This window comes from Haplochromis burtoni, unplaced genomic scaffold, assembly GCF_018398535.1.
Source record: "Haplochromis burtoni strain Fernald_Lab_line unplaced genomic scaffold, NCSU_Asbu1 Contig_120, whole genome shotgun sequence".
In the NCBI taxonomy this organism is placed as follows: domain Eukaryota; kingdom Metazoa; phylum Chordata; class Actinopteri; order Cichliformes; family Cichlidae; genus Haplochromis; species Haplochromis burtoni.
The window spans coordinates 771685-791852 of NW_024582481.1; the positions used below are offsets into that span (position 1 = coordinate 771685).

The window sequence follows — 20168 nt, forward strand, 5'->3', positions numbered from 1 at the left end:
TAAGGATTTCAGATTTCATAGAGCACATATAAGTCACTATACTATGTTCTTATTACCTTTAACACATTATGAAAAGGTGCTTGTAGTAAACTTTTCCCAAAGTTCTCACAACCAATGGTTTTTAACAAAGAATTAAGGATCAGAGCTGAATCATACGTCGAGAGTCAGTGAAACATGCATGTAATATAGAAAAAGGACAAATAAAATTTCTCATTTTTATGTGTTTATTACCTAATGTGACAACAAAGTATGGGATTGTTTCATAAGGGACAAGAAAGTGACGTGTAAGTCCTGGAGGCAAACGTTGAACCATTCAAAGCTTAAAATGTGGCTTTAAGCTTTTGTAATTTTCTGCTCTGTAGCAGACTAAACAGTACAAAGTATAACATTTTTATCTCAGCTTTGCAACCCCATGCCATTATGTAAAAATGAATATAACAAAAAGATAGTGACAATTTGTCAAAGTAAATATTTGGTCATAGGCAGCTTTTTATTTTAAGGCTCCACAGAGCAGCGACATCATTTGACATCATAAACTATAACATTTTTAAAGCTGTTCATAATACTGCGAGGAAACTAGACTTGATTTCATATTTTCCTTTAGTTTTTCAAGACAAAAAAAAAATACCAAACACAATGTCTTCTTTTGGTGCTGTAAGGCAGAGTGGTGACCCAGATGCCCTTTCTGACTTTAACCAGGTGTCCTGCTTGGCCTTTAACATGCCTTATCTGAGGCACGACCCCTGCTGAGCCCGGCCCCGTACCCTGCCATTTCCTCCCAAACATTACGAGCACTGTATCATTTCCCTGTCGCCAAATGACTGGCTAGTTGCTGTGCTGTGCTAATGGGAGGAAGAGAAGGCAGATGAAAAGAAACTACAGGAAGAACGGTTCTTCATTTCCCCCCCTCGTGCAATACAATACACAGAATCAATCCTCCAGCCTCCATTTGTCTGTCTACAGCCACTTTGGCTGCAGGGAGAAATTAGGAGCAGCACAGCCGTTATTAGTGTTGAAGAAAATCTTATTTGAGTAGATAAGAGTTTGACGCCCCCCACCCCTTCAGAAAGAAACAACACCGCGATTTAGTTGCAGTAAATTAAGCGTCATAATGTTATTTTATTTTTAGCAGATAATATGGCACCTGTCTTATATTTTTGAATCTCCTTTAACACATTGTTTTTTTCTCAGTGTAGTACATGGCCTTAACCTTGACTCTACCTCATATCCCTGACATACATTAGACTTTAAATCATGTGAATCACTGCATATAAATAGTAACACCTCAGACATGTATCCATAACTACAAACTTTAGTCTGAACGTCCTCTCGGTTTGCAATTAATCCTGATTAAATCCATTTAAAACAATAACCTTCTACTTAAAATGACTTTCTTTATCTTTGTTTGTCACATAGTAGGTTCATCAGATGTTAACAGAGAGTGGAGGCAGATAAAGGATGGGTAATCTAATGTGTTGCTTTCTCATACAAAGCTATCAGTGTCTTTCAATGGGTTTTTCCAACGAGTTTGGCTGAATGAATTACACTAGTCTGTTAGTATTCTGCCTCTGCCGTACAAAAGGTCAATGTCAAATGCACCTCATTTAAAAGTCAATAGCAACCATGCACATCATCTCCTGGGAATTCTGTCCAGGATCCCCTCCAGACAGCATTGTGTATCATTCAGTTAGTAGAGGGCAGCCAGAGAGCTTTTTTAATCTTGACCTTCCAATAAAATATGCTCCCCATCCAGAATTACATGGTCTAAAATGGAGACATAAGCTCCCAACAAATCACACCCAGGCTCAAGGGAGATGTTCAACAGTGTAGGACATGAACACAACAGGTTTAACATCGGCTATCTGCTTTTACTTGTTTACTTTACTTTATCTACAACATGCAGGATATACACACTCAAATACTGACAACACAAATACAAGATTAGAAATGTGTTAAAGTAACTAAACATGGTAAAACTATGACACATAATCCAATACTGTTTAAAAACATACTGTTGTTACACTGCAGTAATACTTGAATACTGAATTTCACACAGACAGCAACAAAGCCACTCCAGCTACAATCCACTTGGTAGCTGGCTGTTTGGTTCGGAGGCGGAGGGTCCACACATAAGTGTGTCCACGCTGCTTGGTGCGGTACACTGGACACTCAAAAGTGTTACTGATGTCCCGCTCCTCTGCGGGCACAGCTCTAACATACAGCACAGGCATGGCCGGCGTCAGTTCTCTCAAAACCGCCTCAGAGATGACTCCAGCCTGAGTGTCCCAACGTGCTCCTAACACAAAGACACATGTTGCACTGTGGGTTTGACCAATTATACTTACAAGACAATTTTACCAAGACACAGGAAGCAAAATACTGTGAAAAATCTATATAATTCGAGTATAGCAGGATCTACTGCTGGGTTAATTATTCTGACCTTCCATGAAGAGTCCATGGATGTAGGCTCCTTCCCGTGGAGGATGCCCAAAGTCGTCCTTCATTTTCTTTGTTACATCCACGCTCAGGGTCATCTTGTCCAGGGGCCACTTGTTTTTGCGAGCAATACTCTGCAGCACAGCTGTAAAATATGACTATGTTAATATTTCTGGTTCTACCGGTGCACATATGGCAATATTAATCGTTGTCTTCGTTTAGTCCTCACCGGTAAGAAAGGACTGAGGGTTAAAGAGCCCCGAAAGCCAAACAACTGCAGGTAGGACAAAATCTTGAGTCCAGCTGTCGAGTTCGTGGCAGCTACACATTAGATCATTCAACCTAAAGAATAAATAATTGTTAATAAAAAACTAGGAAGATCATTAATAGAAGCTTTTAGAGTGTGCCTATAAGGGAATATTTAAGAAGTAAGAAAAATTAGCATATAATAGGTTGACTCATAAGTTACCACTGTGCCAGTGTTTTAGTGGAGGAATAAGCCAGTCTGGCCCAGGAGTCTGGGACCTGCTCCATGAACAGTGCAGACTGCAGATTCTCCATCCTGGAGGAGAAAGTGAGTTCGCCCTGTGGACAGAGAAATGCTTTTTAATGCTACAATAATAACAGTAAAGCACCTTGCTGGCAGTCACTGTGTTTATGGTACCTTCAGACCAAGATCCAGCTCATGAAGGGACTTCTTTATCTCAACTAACAGAAGATTCATGCGCTCACACTCCTGAAAGCAAACTAAGGTGTACGGGTTTCGCTCTGTTGTCTTTGCCATAATCTCTGCCATGTTATACTCCTCAGGAAGCTTGTCAAGGATGTCTTCAATTATTGACGTGACCTAAGAAATACAATAAACTGGGATAGTGATATAGACAGGTCCCTGCACCCTCAGCAGTTTTTTCCCTCCCCCATAATGATTCTTTCTGCATGCAGACCTTCTCCTCTGTGCTCTGAGCTGCTCCCTCTCCTCTGGAAGAGTTCTGTGGCTGCAGTTCCAACAGAGCCTTTAAGAGGTTGTCTGAGGTGACAGTGAGGCACTCAAGCTCAGCATTTGGATGGAGACCGTACAAAGTGGGATTCTCGGAGGGGAGATGTTCGTCAATATAGTGGTGGTAACCAGTGTAGTCCAAGAACGGAGGAGACAGGAACCCCGGACACAGAGAGAGATCCATTTCAAACTAGGAATTGAAAATTCATAACACAAAGACCAAAAAAATTAAAATTAAAAAAAGCAAAGCATGTATTTTATATTTTAATATCATGGACAATATACAAGTGCAAGTCTTTTCTTGCAGGCACAACAAAACATTCTTCAAAATGCAGATTCAGGAAAAAGTACTGGAAGAGAAATCTTCAAAAGAAAAAATATATGAAATAAACCCTTAATAGTATCTGCCAAAAAAGCACAATGTCTAAAGAAACAGAAAACCTAGACTGGTATTACATGCAAAACTGCAGTTTAGTATTTCACCCCCAGGGGGCACCCTTTACCTTGACAACAACTCAAAACAGCTACACAGCTATGGATTAGCCTGTCATCATAAAATTGAACACAACTCCAGATAAAAGTTTGTACCTAAATAATGAGCAGACGTTATTAAATGAAGTGAAATACATTTCAAAAGTGACACTTGTGTTTTAAAAAAACAAAAAAACAAAACATAAAGAAGATGTGAACAAATTAGGCTACATCACCTCTGCCTTACCATTTTAGGATGCATAAATTCCTGCAGGTAAGTTTTACACAGTCTTCTATCCCAGACATCAGTAATGTGTCCTCCATACATGATCTCTCCAAACAGATAACACAAGTCCTCCCAAGGGACCTGCATGAACTGCAATAGATGTTATTGACTAAAATCATATTGCAAATATAAGACACGAATGCATTGTGGTAGGTTTATTAAAATTATTCCCAGGGTTCATTTTTGTTCTCTTATAGAGACATGTTTCCATTTTCCTGATAAAAAAAAAAAAAGTTTTTTTGGTTTTTAAACTTCAAGCAAACAACCTCCGAGATCGGCTACTTTTCATAATGACAACAGTAGGGAAATATAGCAAAATTATGTTTCTTATACACACTGATCTGAAGTGCGACAGAAGAGTCTTTTCCACAGCGGGAGATTGTGATCCGTGAGGGTGAAGGAGGAAGAAAAGAAGCTGTGATTCATAACAAATTACAAAAGCTGTAGGTTCACAATCATTTGTACCTGTATTGTTTTGCAAATTGCTTCCTTCATCAGCTCTAATTGCAGTGATCACTTATGTAGCGTTGTGAACTGTCACATTGGCTGCATGTAATTACATTTAGGATAACGCTTCATTGCCCTCCTAATGAATTCTCTGTATACGCACATACAGGTTACTGTTTGGTTAACATAATGAAGGACATTCGTTTTTGGAGGGCAGAATACCTGGGAGACATAATTGGTTATGACCAGAGTAATAGGAGTCCTAAGAGCAATGCATTAGCAGTTGTGAGGGGAGCAGCACCTTAAGAATGGATTTTTTGTCTATGTGAAATAAAGCTAAATTACAGGTTGCGTGTTCGTAGTTATAAGAGAAGAAATGTGGAATAAAAAAAGATGGGAATGAACATTTTTCACAAATAACAGTGGGACAAAAGATTTCAATAAGTAATTGGAGACACTGCAGTAATTCAACATTACTGTCTGTTAGAAATGCCAATGCTAAGTACCATTATCATTATAAATTTAGCCGGCAAAGAAGGTAGCTGCAAAAACAAATTAAAAGTTGTATTACAGTAATCGAAATGCTAAATTAAAATAAATAAAACTTAAAATGTCAGTTTAGCTGTAGAAAATAGTGCTAAACATACTTTTGTGTTGGTCTCTAAGTAGTTGTACAAGACATTAGCTGAGATTGTTAGGTCCCCCGTGCTGAAGGGGTAGTTGTTATTCCACCCTTGTGGGCCAAATTTACGGCGCTCCGTTACACAGGAATGAAAAAAGCAGAGGGAGAAGAGCATCGAGTTGAACTCTTGTTCTCTGGTGCACTTATCCAGAGTGTCCTGAAAGGAGAAAGAAAACAAGTGAAGATTTCAGTGACTACTACAGTCGAAGCATATTAGAAATAAAGTATATTTTCCATTTTACCTGGCTGAAGTTGCCAAGGGCTGCGTGCAAGCTGGCATTCATTCCAGTGGGTGGCTCGTTGGTGATTTTGATGGCATTTTCCAATATGCCTCTGGGGATTACATGCTGCTCAGGACATGGCGTGGGTTCTCCGGTGATGAAAACCCGATAGCTGGGGTTACTGTCCACGGCTGTTGTCTCCAGAAGAGCATCCAAAGAGGGCAGCCACTGAGCCACCAGGTGTACATTCTGAGCATCAAAATAAGGTAGAATATGTAACAGGTTGATAGAATTTGTGTGTAAATTTAATTTCATAGTAAATGCCATGAAAACTGTCTCTCTGTGTTCTGATCTGAAACCACTGTTTTACTTGGCAACAGACTTTGCCTTAAAGGAGCCATTTAGTGAGCTGATCTAGGCAATTATGGTTTTTATTGAACCAAATTTATTTCCCCTGCTCCGGGGGTTAGATAATATCATTAGGTGCTTTATAAGCCAACTGGAACTGCTGCAATCATTGAATAATAGGATTCCCTACCTGCAAAATGACCCAGTGTCCATGTTTAGAGGCATTTTTGAGAACCCTCTCAGCCATTATCTCTTGTCCCTGTCCCAGGGACACATTGTGCAAAGTTCCCTGGTCAATGGAAAATCCCAGTTTTAAACCTGCACACAAAGAAAATTTTGAAAATCTGAGCATAAATAACAATACAGGATTTGTAACTAACAAAGAATATACATCATACCAAGTTTCTCTACATCTCTGAGTGGATCCACTCCAGGTGAGAGGATGAAGAACACAGGTGTTGAGGGACCGCTGTCTTCAAACAGCCTCTCAAATTCCAGCCTGGCACTGTCCACATACTTAGCTCCCATGCTTTCCTCTACAAATTTCCTGCCAGGAGACATCATCAAAAGCTCAGTTGTGTACAATAACTAGAAACATAAATGTGCTTTAGTGAGTTTACTCACCTTAGTGTGTAGGTCATCCGATCAGGGCGAAGAGCTCTCAGGATAATCAGCCTCTGGAGGGAATTCGTATTCTTCCAGTCTTGAGGAAGCCTTTCATTTTCAGGACAGCTGGACTCAACTATCTTCCTCCAGCGATTCGGTGAGCTCTCTATGTCTCTGTCAAGTCCACTGAAGCCCTCAATTGTAGAAATTGTCTGCAACAAAGAAACACACATTGATACTTCACTTAAAAAGAGTGAAAATATGAACTTTTCATTTGTCGAATGTGTCATCTTAATATTTACTGTACCTTAATGGCCCCCCAGGCAGACATAGAGAGGAACGGCACTGGACTAACTTTGCTTGCCTCCACGGGATAGCGCAGCAAGAAGTCTAATTCCTGCATATCAATCAGTTTCTCCTTGAGCTGAATCTGAGGAGAAGTACCAAAAGCAGTTTATTATGAGCTCTCTGTTATTGATATAATTTCCACAGCTACTGAAATAAAAATGGGAAAACTCAGGAAATGGTGCTGGGTAAACTTTTACAGGCCTCTGAATGTGAAATAGCCACATGAAGGACAGCCTTCAGAGTGCCACAGTTTCCAAGATGAAAACAGTTGGTGCAATGACAGATAATTGCATTATGCCATCAGAACCAGCCCCCTTGTCAGAACCAACTGTGTGAGCAGCAGCCACGGTGCAAGGTGTGAGAGGTAATCAATAGCAGCGTATGGTATTCCTGACTGCTTTTAATTGAAGTTAATGTGGGGGAAGAAAAGTACTGTGATTGATGAGGATGACAGGAGGCCCCACCTCTGAGGCGGTCCTGAGTCCCTCACCTGGAAGGCAGTGTGTGACAAGAAGGTTAACTTGTCTCTCTCAAACAGGCCCTGGCTGGTGTACAGGAATACAGAATAGGTGATGGCCTCACTGAGGGAGCGGACTCTGGTCCTCACATCCTCATCCCATTCGGCACGCTCCATTGCTTTATTAAACACCGAGTTAAAGGTCTGGAATGCAACAAAAACGAGGACACCATGTGCATGCAAACAAGTTTTTTTGGACTGACATCTGGTATAGAGGGACATGTTTAAGCTCATTTTTACATAAAGATAAATAATAATTGCAAAAACCACAAAGCGATATCTGTCCTCTAAGAGCACTTCAGGGGTAAAGGTTTCACCTTGAGAGAAAACTGGTACATCAGGTTAATCTTGCTGAGGTTGTCAATGATAAAGAAGAGGAGAGATGCTCTCTCAGCTGCTGGGCGGTATAGTTCTCGAGCCTCGTTGATCTTTCTCTCGTTCTCTCTGGCCTCCGCCACCTGTGAGTTCCAATTGCACAAAATGAGCTATTAGGCTCTCAGTCATGCTCCAAAACCCTCTCATTACACTTATTCCTAACTACACATCATTTGCAGCTAATGCAATAAAATGAGGTGCTTGCTGTTTATGACATTCAAAAAAACAACTGAGTGACAAAAAAAACAACAAAAAGAAAAATAGCCTTACCTTGCATTGAATGTGAGCGGCTGTAGTCTTGGTATTCTCAAGTTGCTCCACCAGAAAAATATCCCCTAGAAAATTACCATGGGCTGCAGAGAGGCGACTCAGCAGGTCATCTTCAAACCTTCTCAGCTCAATCTTGAAGTGGTTCTGCTGCGTGGTCAGCTTCGTCTTGGAAAATGTACTCAGAACAGTTCAAAACTGCACATTTTTCCTATCAGGTATTAAGGATTATCATGTAGACAAAATGCTTTACTCGAAAAAGAATGTAACTTTCATCTGTGGATTACCTTTAGTTCCTCCAAATCAGGTCTCTCCCGAGAGACTACCTGTCCCAGCAGCTGCTCCTCCAGGCCCTTAGGAGTCACGGTGAAGTTGATCAGGGTGGTCTGGGCCTGGAGCTCAGGAGGGAAATGTGGATTGGCCAACTTGGTGTGAAGAATGAGTTTAAAATTACTGTTGTAAGTGCACTCCTTGCCTCCAATTAGAATGTACCTGGATAATAGGACCACAAATATTTTTATTTATTTAATCTGAAGGACAATGAGGCCTCAACAGCATGTTGGTTATTTAGATTACAGAAGTAAGTGATAAAAAGAAGACAGCCTGGTATCGTACCCACTTGTTAGACTTGTTACCTGGCAGGAAGTGTACTTAAAAAAAAGCAAGCCATGATTATGATGAAGATGGTCTGAACTGCACTTCTGTTTTTGCCCTACAACTTTAGTTTGGCTCCAAATGTCACTTACCCTATAGACAAATATTCTTGAGTAAATATGAAAGATTATCATGGCACCAGCCAATATTTATCTGTTCCTGCATTTCAATTAAATTAGCAGTGGCTTGACGAACCTGGTGGCTTTTCATTTATCTCTAATTACCCCTTGGATGTCAGGCAAGGCCCCAATTTTTATGGCACAGGTTCCTCATGGCCTGGGTCTGGTTCAACTCTATATCTTCACAAGCCAGAATTAATGTACTATTGATAGAACCATTACTCCACCAAATTAAAGTCCTTGCTGATGGATTGGCTTGTAGTCTTCCGTCAGCCATGAAAGGAATAATTAGTATTCATTACTTCACACTCTACAACATTCCAATTATTAATGAACTTCAGCTGTGGAGACCTACGAGATCCATCATGGCCGCCCCAGCAGGTTGTATTAATCATCGACAGAAACAAGCGTGTGGGTCATCTACAAGGGATAAACTTATAATCAGATTTACTATGATGAATTGTTACGCCTGGACAGACAGGGCTTCAAAAGACGCTCGATGAACATTCGCCCGAATATTCAATATTCATGGTCTTACAAATATCAGAGCAAGAAAGATGTAAACATTTCTGAGTAGGAGATCAAAGCAGGACGTCAATATGTCGTATTTTCTATTTATTCTGCTGTTGCTTGTCCAGTTTATGGAATTTACTGTATTTTTCTTTGGTAACTGAGGTATTTGCAGAGCAGCTACTTTAGTGACACCAGTGGTTTGGAAATTTTCACCAGAATAGTGGTCGTGTTTGAAAAACAGTTTGAAATCAGAGAGAGTTGTCCTTTTTTTAATCATGATGATAATAAAAATAATAATAACAATAATAATAATAATAATAATAACCACCTTATAATAAAAGTCACCATATCGTCGTAACAAAGCTTAATTATTAGTGAACTACAAATGCACGAGTATCACCGCCAAAAGAATTCCCAGGGGCGATGATTTTGCAAAAACATTTGACCGCTTCAAATTGATATTAACTTAATTGGTGGCTTTTTAGAATAGCCATTGCTTACAAACATTAAATTGTTAATTAATTAAACTCTGGTGATTACTAATAATAGTTGCTAATTTATTTTATGAGGTTGTGTATATTATTATGTTTATGCCAGAAATTATATAGTAATGTTTTATGTAAAACATCATTACTGAGTAAAGAAATTCTATATTTAAAAATGGATGTAACCACTTTGATGACACACACAAGTTAGTAAACTCCGATTGTAAAGCCTTGGACTTGACATTTTTGCTCTCTGCATATTGATTTTCTGAAACTACACAAGACGGAGAGGAGAGGTGGAACTAAATGAGAAACTGAACATAGTGCACACACATATTGTAGCGACCTATTATAATATCCTGCTTTATCCTCCTCTTTGACTCTAATGGGGACCATAATTTACCAAATTTACTTGATGTTGTGTCACATTCAGCTCGTAAATTCATCAGGAAGGTGTTTACTGAGGTTACAGACCAAAGGAACCAGAGGGTAATTTTATACAAGTGGATATTTTCTTCTTTTCCAACCAGAAGTTCACTTGCTGCTGGCCATTAGAAAAAAACTCCAACACTAGCTCACTTTTCAGACCTGGAAGCTAGATCCATCACTTTCAAACTAAGGACTATAACAACACCAAGCCAAAGATATAAACATCCAAATGTTTAACAAAAAAACAAACAAAAACAAAAAACACAAAACACAAAAATTAACAAATTTCAGTGAAATATGCATTTCTTGCTTTGTATGCTTAAAACAGATTCACACTACAGCCAATAAGGCACATCTGTTCATCAAGGAAAAGCTTGACTAAGCCAAGACTGCTAGAATGCAGCAAGACCAGACAACAAATAAGTAATTAAATTAAGAACTAAACAGTTCACTTGTCTCCAGTGCTTCACACACACAATAAAGCAATACCTATTATACTTATTATATTCAATTCAGTTTTATTTATATAGCTCCAAATCACAACATCAGTTGCCTCAAGATGCTTTATATTGTAATGTAGGCAGTGACCCTACAAGAATACAAAGAAAACAGAGAAAACTGCAACAATCACAAAAACCCTTATGAGCTAGCACTTTGGCAACAGTGGAAAAGAAAAACTCCCCTTTAACAGGAAGACACCTCTTGCAGAACCCACATAATTTCCTTAGGGATTAATAAAGTATTCTGATTTTGAATCAGATTCAGAACCAGGTTCACGGAGTGGCAGCCATCTGCCACCACTAGTTGGGCTGGAATCGAGGGTCTAACTTAGTGGATTTATTGATGGATGTGAGTGCTGTTTGTGTGTGAGAGTTGTTATAGTACTAAATGGTGCTTACCTCACTTTAGTCAACCATAATCTAGAAAATGTAGATAAGCTGAGATTGCAATAAAATACTGCAGTAACTGAAAGGCAAGACTGCCAAGAGAGACTTGAAAGTAACTCTAACCATGACTATAAAGACACTGGATTGTTTAGGACACTATGGTATACATTTTCTTTATATGATATTAATTTTTTCATTTTCAGTAAATAAATTTAAATAGCAGCACTATTTGACAAACTTAATGATATAATTCACAAATATGACCCCACTCTGGTTAAAAGAAATCCAAATGTAGTGTAAATGTATAAATTAGTCCATAATTGCTCTAAAGGTACAGTATGGAGACAAATACGAGCAAACCACCTACAGTTACAGTGTTTAGTTAGGTTACTGAAGCTGACTTGAGTCTTTCATGGTGATAGACGACTTATGAATTTATTGTGTTAGATGCCATTTTTCTGTAGGAGACAGGAGTCTTTTTACATAACCATGACTGTGCCGAATTCAGCCTTTACGCTTAGGCTAAGCTGTTCAATATTCATTGCACCTAAAGAATATGAACGCACAAATATACATCCATCACCAGTCTTGAGGGGCCAATCAATACGTTGGCCTCAGGGATTCAGGCGATGTGCCGCAAAATTCATTTATAATCTAAAGAGCAGGCAATAATAATGCATTCAGACATGTCTTACTGGTGCTTCAAAGCTCAGTGAGATTCAACCATCTGGCAAATGTGCTTCTATTGTCTCACACGACAGATGCATTGGGACAAGTTGTGGGTATATCGACTTATGAAGGAACGGTGATGCAAAAACTGCATATTGATTTAAAGCATTATTTGGCGTGCAACAGCACCAATGCTACGTAACAGAGCAGTAGTGGGTTTTTTTAATGATCTTTGCAAGCTAAAAAATGCTTAAACGTGTACTGTTCATGTTTTAGTACCAACCTTCCTTGTTTAATAGTTTTCCTGCTTAGTAGAGGCTCCAGAACCGGGTCTACCTTTTCTGGCAGGTTCTCTATCACGACAGTTTCCCCAAAGACAAGAGCTTGTTCAATCACATCTAAACAACTGTATAGAAAGAAAAAAAAAAAACAAGAAAAAGAAACATGACTGGAGCTGCAAATTTTTAAGTTTCATGAGCACTCACTGCCACGAGTAATACAATCACACTGTGACAGCAAAACTGACAATAATTTACTGCTTCTCACCCTTTCTGTCCAAGCTGCACCACCCTCAGCTCTGACGCTAGCTGATTTCTGATCCACTTGATGCCCTGCTGCTGTGGGTCGATGATGAGCGGCCAACGCTCACTGGTGGTCAGGATGGCCGCGTTCTCAATAGACATCCTATCATTTGGCAGACCCTGGTTATGCCAAGCAGCCACGGTGGCATCATCTGTAAGCATGAGGACTGGATCCAGGCCGTCTGTCAGGGATACAGAGACCTGGAACAGAAACACAGGAATGATGTCATTTTGGTTCAAGCACTGGTGGCTGTGCACTCCAGTTCAGACTCAGAGAATGAAGGATGGTAGTGAAAGTATGTTGCTTACCTTCAGAGATCTAAGGAAAGGAATCCACTTGTTGTTAAAAAGCTCCACACGATACTGGCTGGTAAAGTAACCCATGTACGAGACAAATGCTGACGTGAGGAGCACATCACCACACAGGGTTTTCTTTTGCTTTTCAAACTGGACAATTTTCAGGGACCAACGCTCCTTCTCTGACTATAAGACACAAACAGCAAGCTTCAATATCATCTTTAAAAAATACACACAAAGTACCAAAGAGAGCAGTCCATCTCATGACCATTTACATCAAGAAGTAAACAATCTGTGCTTCTGAATTATGTGCATCCTAGGCAGCTTCCCACTGCTCACATTTATCATGCAAACTAAGAAGATGTAAGCAGTAAAGCATACAACTGCAATTCCCTTACAATAACTCTGGGTGTTTGGCTGTAGATTCACTCGGCATCAATTTAGCATTCATTTAAACCTTCAATACTGTGACTGTGACAGCCTACAACAATAAATCACGCATGGCATTTTCTTACAAGGGGCTGTGGATCTAGAATATGTCACATAATAAATTCTCAGACAGTTAAAAATCACTATAATTTTACTCTAATGTATTATGGATTGCCTGTAATATCACTCAGTCTGGGGTGAGACATTGTTAATTTCCAACAGCTGTTGAGGCTTTGAGGTAAGTTAATGATTAAATATAGACGGCCTGATTTATTAGTCTGTACACTATTGCTTCCAGGTCAATGCCATAAAGACAAAACATTTATCTTGATATGCTTAAAAGCCAAACCGTTCCATGCAAACCACATTTATTTTCTGGAATAAGGAAGTCGAACTTGCAAAATGGCCACTGAAATGACCATATTTTATTTCATATTAGCATCCATAAAGATAAAGATTTGGCTGACTAAAAAAGACATGCAAAGGAATGCAGCAAAGTTGAATGTTATATTAAACCAGGTACATAAATATGCAGCTATCGACATTTATATTCTCCACATTCCATAATTTCCCATCTGCACTTTTTCAAATAATTAAAAAAAAAAAAAAAAAAACTTCTGAAGAAATAATTTTTTACTCTTTGGACAAGCTCAGAAGTGCTCACACATCTACCACACAGACACAGGGTAGTGTTAGTGTAGACCTCTTGCCATTTCTCTTCACTCCTCAATTTGGAAACTGCTCAGCCAGCCAGTTGCCCAGTTCAGCCATGCGTTTTCAGTGGTCCAGCCCTCTCTACCTGTCTCACAAGTCCCCGGTATGCTGCTGGGCTGAGCTGTAAAATCTCCCTTTGCCTGATCTGCTCACACAACTGTCAGGCCATCCTGCCAGGACATAACAACTTCCAGTCCAGATTACTGATGCAATTCTATTACCAGCACCTCTCCATGCATATCTCCAGCAAATTGACAGTTAACTGTATGCCAGGTCAGCCCCAATGACACGACCAAACTCCTCTATCTCCCCTTGTTTACCATTAAGCCCTTGACTAGTCGGTTGGCCAGCTCTATGGTCTGGGTGGTACGCATCACCTCCTCCTGACAACCGATTTTCTCAGCTGTAGCCATTTCATACTGAGCTGTTATGTTCTGGAGGCTGGCATCAAGATCCTATAGAAACAAAAGGAAGGAAGCCATGCAAATTAAAAACGATAAAGAAAATGCAGTATTTAGACTGAGTGACTTAGGTAAGAATAACATTGTACTCACTGCCAACTTCTTTTGAAGTGCCAACAGTTTGGCTGTTGCTGTTTCTAGCTCTGCATTAGCTTGTGACAAGGCATGCCTTTTTGGAATCACCTCACAATAGATCTGCAAAATAAATAAAAAATAAATAGAGCATGTGTGAAAAAAAAAAAACAACTTTAAAATGAAGAATAAGATTTCTCATAGGAAACATAAGAAACTGCCTTAGAGTTTATTTGAATGCAATGGCTGACCTCGTAATATCTCACAATATTAATGGTCCAGGCACAAAGACCAGCTGCAGCTGTAGATTTGGTCCAAACTAGATCAGGGTGAAAGTCTGGGTTTCTCAGATATTCTTGTTTCACCACAGTCAGGCATGACTCAGGGATGTGCTCCTTATCATACGACATCAAGGCCTGCAGGAAATCATCCACCTGACACACAAAAACCAAAACAAATGAGACAGCATTTGATGAAGGCTGAAAATGGAACACAAATAGAGCATGTTGCGAATCATAACCACTTCAAACACTTTAATTCTTTGCTTACAAAAGAGCAAGTCCCACAAAATGAGGATTATATTTGATTCCTCTCATCAACAATTCTTAGGATTAAGTCCTGTGGTGAAAAATTTTAAAAGTGATACCCGAAGCTGGCATCTAAAATAATTAATCAAATGCAATTAAAACCAAACGTTTTCCAGTCACACTTGCATTAACAGAAGCAAGAAGCAGAGGAGGGAGGTTTGCACACTTGCTCCAGCAGTGAGTGAGCAAATTCATAGAGCCATCCAGCTGTAATGTGAGCACTGGAGTTGGGCAGGGCCAGGGTCAAGGCCCACTCACAAATTAGATTGACATTAATCAGGCAGATGCAATTGACATGATGATGGCTTAACCTTGCCCATGAAGGCCCGTGCTGCCTTCCAGCTCCGATCCTTAGGCACTCGACCACGAGGGGCCAGCAGGACCATCACAGCTGCTGCTACATTGATTACTGCTGCCGGGGGGTTTGGAAAGGCCTTCAGCTCAGTAAGATTCACCTGAAAGAATATTATATAACATCATATATTGAGAAAGACTGCAAATTTTTACGTAATTCTGTGTAGTCTGATAAAATCTAGTACCTTGTTGAGGGTGTTCAGTGCTGCTGTGGCGGCTGCCAGTAACGGCTCTGCCTTGGATAGGTCATTTTCACACTCCTTCTGTTTGACAGCAATTTCTGCCTGGATCACAGCAACCTGCACAAAAGCAACCATAACAAATTGGATTCCACACATCTATTTAACAATGTGGTCTGTAGAGTGCAATGCCAAAGAATGTGTGTTATACAATATGTGACAGGACTAGTCACCTTTTGTGCTTCAACATCTGCAGCCTCTCTCTTGCTGCTCACCCTCTCAGTTTGCTGTCCAATCTTAGCAATCAGAGCTTCGATGTTCTCATTTTTAAGGGTCAGTTCAGCATCTTGGGATGCAAGTTTAGCTTTTAGATCTTCAACCTGTATATATAAGAAAGAAACATACTCACAATACTTCAATATGTGAAATACTTAATGTCATGGAAAAGCATAAAAAAGGAAGTACTGTCTGTTGTTTACCTTAGCCTAACATCTCTTGCCCAGAAATCAGTCGCCTACAGTGCAGATTAAAGATTTACCTGAGCAGCAGTGGTTTGGAGTTTCTGAAGGCCGCTGTCGAGTCGGTTCATCTTGTGCTGAAGCTGAGCCCGGCTTTTCTCCAGAAGGTTTCTGTACAGGGTGATTTGCTGGAGAAAGCTCTTGGGGGTGGTGTAATTGTACCTCTTCTCATTGCGCTGGTATTTTTCACTTGCCTGGTTGACACTAGTGTGAACATAGGCCATGAAAAGACTGATGGATTCCTGGACGGCAGGCTGTAAAAATAAGCAGACAAGGGGGGAGAGGGGCGAACAGGGTGAGCTGGATTGAGTGGAGTTTAACATCCCAGGCCTGATGGGAACTGAAATATTATCTTCATAAATTTTGAATTCATCTACAAGTTTTGCCATCTTACTTGGCCGGCCCTGACTTACTCAATCTGAAATTTAGGTGCAGCTAGCAGAAATGATTATGCTTTGAAACCTCTGTGAAAATAATGTGTTTAGACCACTGACGTGCAAGCTTGTAAAACATGCACACTGCTTACATTATATCTGGTGGCCTCCAACTTTATAAACACCATCTACTGTGACCATAATACTGCATCCTGACTTGGTATTCATCATACGGCACACAATGACACACAGCCTGCATTAATCACACAGTTAGTGATCAATTAAAGCAAAAACAAATGATCAGAGAATACAAGGATCAAACCTGACCATAACTCACAAAAAGCCATTGTTAATGATCACAGAGCCACAGGGAAAAAATCATTATTAATTAAGATCTGACACAATGCACTTGACAAAGCGTGCTGTGCTCTGTTGAGATGCGACAGAAACTCTCTGATTGGCCTTGTGTAACAACTATTAGCAGGTTGTGCATTTCTAACTTTAAATGAATGATCATTTCATTTCTTGCAGTCCTGCCTCTTTAAGAAGATAAACAATCATTAACAATGGTTTAATAAATTACTTTACATGTACAGTTTCACATTGTTTTTGGTTTCTTCTCCTCTGCACCTATAAAGATATACTTTTCATTTGATTTGATTATACTATTTAAGCTCTCATACATATATTTTGGTTACAGGAGAACTTTAGTCCTACCTCCACCCTTGTGCACGAATCTACTACAGCTGCAACATCCCCTAATCATCGTCATCATCATCATCACACAACTTCTAAGCACTACAGCTACTATTACAACAAGACACGCCTGCACATGAACATGCACAACACTCAAGAGTGGAAAGTAATGGTCTGGCACATATTCACATATGTGATGACGCTTCCTGGTTGTGACAGCTGTGCCACCTTAGAGGGTCGTTATGTGCTTAATCACTCTTCTCTCATTAACATAAATGAGTCTGGGTTGTGATCATTCCACTGCCATGATGGAAAACAATGATATGTTGCACTCACTGAGTGTCCCCAGGCATGTGTTCGGCAATTTGTCAGAACCTCAGAAGAGAACTAATGATGAAGGATCCATGGAAAACTTAATCCAGCTGCACAGCAATAATTACAAGGTGTTCATTAAAGTCCAACTGAGTCCCGAATATCAGGGTACATGACAAACCTAGGCAAGATACAGTACCAGCTGCATACATATCTGACAGCTGATATTGTTTTATTTAGTAATTTGGCACATGTTGTGTTGTACAGAATATGACTGTTAAGTTATAAGAGATTATGAGATATTGTTCTTGGGTTCAAAAGCCTGACCTCAATGCCTTCAACTTCTTGGATGAACCTGTAGCTGACTGACTGCAGAGCTTCAGGGGTCCAAGAATAAAACCAGTCGATGATTGTGGAGTTGATGAGGGCTGGAAAGTGACGAGCCCTAACCTGCAGAACACTGCCCACAGGAGAGAAACACAGGACTACCTGCAAAGAAGAAAGCAAAGAGAGAAAGTCTACCATGTGCACTAAAAGATTAGTAGAAACACACTTCATCAAAGAGTACACATAGGAAAATCAACACAGGTCACAGACATTGAAATGATGCATCTCCAAAGGGAAACTGGCAGCAGCCTGGGCCCCCACTTTCAACACCTTGGCACATAGACAGGAGCTACATTCCCAGTTGGCTGGAGCAGACGGTGACGCTACCAGAGGCCCTGGCGCAAACACTAGCTGGATGGCATACATGTGTAGTGACTGAGAAAAGAATTTCCTTCCTTTTAACCCCCCCACTTTGTCAGGCTTGGTTAATTCAGCTTGTTAAACATATTTAGTAATATTAAACAGCAGCTGTGCTTTTAATTTCCCCAGCTCAAATCTAATGTATGTGTAAGAATTTCTCTTTATTTTAGTTTGTTTGTTTGGTAGCAGAATTTCTCTAAAAGTTATGAATGGATTTGCATGATAAATTTACCAGTAGTAGGATTTGACCCAGCCTGGAGGTGATTAACTTTTGGAGTCAATCCTGATCCAGATTGGGATCCGGGTGTTTTGGGGACGAAGACAGGGCAAAAATGAAACATTTCAATTCTTACTTTTTAACAGCTTATAATAAAATTGAAATGAGAAAAGAGAGAGGTTATTCCAGATGTTCTTCGGGATCCGGGCACTCAATTCATGCAGTGTATTTTCAGCCCTGAATTCATCCAGAGCTAATAATCTCACTTTTTAATGTCAGCCTTCAGTGCATAACTGGAAGGATCAGGGGGTAGTTGTTGTTGTAGAAGACAGATTACCAATAAAACTCTAACAGAACATGTTAAATTTAAATGCATTGGTGGATTAAAAAAAACATACGAAATCTGAAAGACTAAACCTTGAGCTGTAGTCCCACTCGATCTGTGAAAAATTTCCAACAGTTTTCCCTGTTGTCCATAAGACCAAGGCCTCGCACATCAGCTCTCACCCCAGACACAATACTTTCAATCTCCTCCTCACTGAAAACCTCAGGAACTTCCCCTGTACAGCAAAACACAGTCATTATTACAGACTAGCAAATGCTAATGATGGATATTCAGAACAGAACAATCTTAGAGGCTGAATGCATTTGAAGTATGATTGTACTTCACAATCATAAAGAAAAAATGCTACATATACCGAACAGGTATATGAGTCAGGTGAACAGATGAAACAACACAGTGTAAATTAATTTGGAGTTTGGGTCTGACCTGATGCCAGAAAGTCATTAATAATGACCAGAAACCGGTCATCGGATATTTGTGCGTCACTCAGGAGCAAAACCACACGCTTGTTCTGCACTCCAGCCTTCAGGAACAAACCGGCCAAATCCATCTACACAAAAACCACACAGGCCATGAATGGATAATATTCATATTGAGTGGCATGAAGATCAAACTGTTCAATAAATTCATCAATTGGATATCTAAAATCCCATGATTAACACTTTGATTTTTTAAGAGGCTTTTAAATGATAAATTGATAGGCTTACCTCATCAATAATGTATTAAAATATTGCCCAGTGTCTTTTAATAGTATCTGACAATTATTTTATGCATCACTGGAGGATCTCAGCAAAACTGAATTATATCAATATGCTGCATTCGGCGAGAAGGAAACCTCATCTGGGTATTCTTTAAAGGCACCTTAATTTAAATAACGTTTTTTCCTCTACATTTTCATAACCTGTGAAAGTCAAACAGTGGTTCATGTTCTTGGCTCTAATCTGTCACCAAGATCAGTATTTACCTTGAAGTCCTGGACTGTGTAACCTTTACTCAGAATAATTTGGAAGACTTCCACAGAGGATAGGTAGGCAGCCAGACGAGTCAGGCTTTGCTTCCCACTGCCCCCGACTCCGACCAGTAAGCCATGACCTCTTGGAGTTTCCAAGATACGACTGATGTGGCAGCTGGCAATAACACATCTCTTCATTATAGTTCTAATTATATTTACATCATATTATTTTTCCAGTGTGACATAGTTTTATTATAACTATGAGATTTATATGGAAACCAGCTCCACTTACACATGTTGCATGGCATCTTCAAACAACACTAGGTTCATGGCTGGATGAATCTCATTGTAGCTTTCCAGGGCATCCGTGAGGATGGTGCTGAGTGCAGACCAGTCTGTGACAGGGGCATAGGAGGCTTTCTCACTCATCTGGGCAAAGTGGCAATAAAGGAGGGGCTGCTTTTTCACCTTTATATCCTCCAGTCCCTAGAAGAAAACAGGAAACAGGCATAGTAATAATAATGGGCAAAGTTTTTATGTGATGATGAAAAGCAGCAGTTTATTCTGTTTCTCAAAAG

General features: G+C 39.9%; 1 protein-coding gene across 2 annotated transcripts in view; it reads right to left on the reverse strand.

Moving 5' to 3' along the window:
• Positions 1-223: 223 nt before the first annotated feature.
• Positions 224-20168, reverse strand: part of LOC102296611 (dynein axonemal heavy chain 11) — a 40588-nt gene continuing 20643 nt past the window's right edge. The window contains exons 51-82 of one of the 2 annotated variants that reach the window (XM_014337600.2): positions 19883-20076; positions 19603-19765; positions 19065-19188; positions 18713-18855; positions 17659-17820; positions 15970-16203; positions 15665-15811; positions 15438-15551; positions 15210-15353; positions 14563-14745; positions 14333-14434; positions 14099-14233; positions 12648-12821; positions 12304-12539; positions 12041-12163; positions 8289-8493; positions 8005-8169; positions 7677-7817; positions 7333-7503; positions 6802-6924; positions 6513-6706; positions 6287-6435; positions 6079-6206; positions 5562-5789; positions 5285-5476; positions 4152-4280; positions 3381-3623; positions 3101-3283; positions 2906-3021; positions 2666-2778; positions 2441-2581; positions 224-2296 (exon numbers count right to left, since the gene is read on the reverse strand). In XM_014337600.2, coding sequence (XP_014193086.1) covers positions 2049-2296; positions 2441-2581; positions 2666-2778; positions 2906-3021; positions 3101-3283; positions 3381-3623; positions 4152-4280; positions 5285-5476; positions 5562-5789; positions 6079-6206; positions 6287-6435; positions 6513-6706; positions 6802-6924; positions 7333-7503; positions 7677-7817; positions 8005-8169; positions 8289-8493; positions 12041-12163; positions 12304-12539; positions 12648-12821; positions 14099-14233; positions 14333-14434; positions 14563-14745; positions 15210-15353; positions 15438-15551; positions 15665-15811; positions 15970-16203; positions 17659-17820; positions 18713-18855; positions 19065-19188; positions 19603-19765; positions 19883-20076 — 5247 coding nt within the window. In that variant the 3' untranslated portion in view covers positions 224-2048. Of the gene's footprint in view, positions 2297-2440; positions 2582-2665; positions 2779-2905; positions 3022-3100; positions 3284-3380; positions 3624-4151; positions 4281-5284; positions 5477-5561; positions 5790-6078; positions 6207-6286; positions 6436-6512; positions 6707-6801; positions 6925-7332; positions 7504-7676; positions 7818-8004; positions 8170-8288; positions 8494-12040; positions 12164-12303; positions 12540-12647; positions 12822-14098; positions 14234-14332; positions 14435-14562; positions 14746-15209; positions 15354-15437; positions 15552-15664; positions 15812-15969; positions 16204-17040; positions 17185-17658; positions 17821-18712; positions 18856-19064; positions 19189-19602; positions 19766-19882; positions 20077-20168 lie in introns of those variants that run through there. The other variant, XM_014337603.2, reaches the window with a different exon arrangement.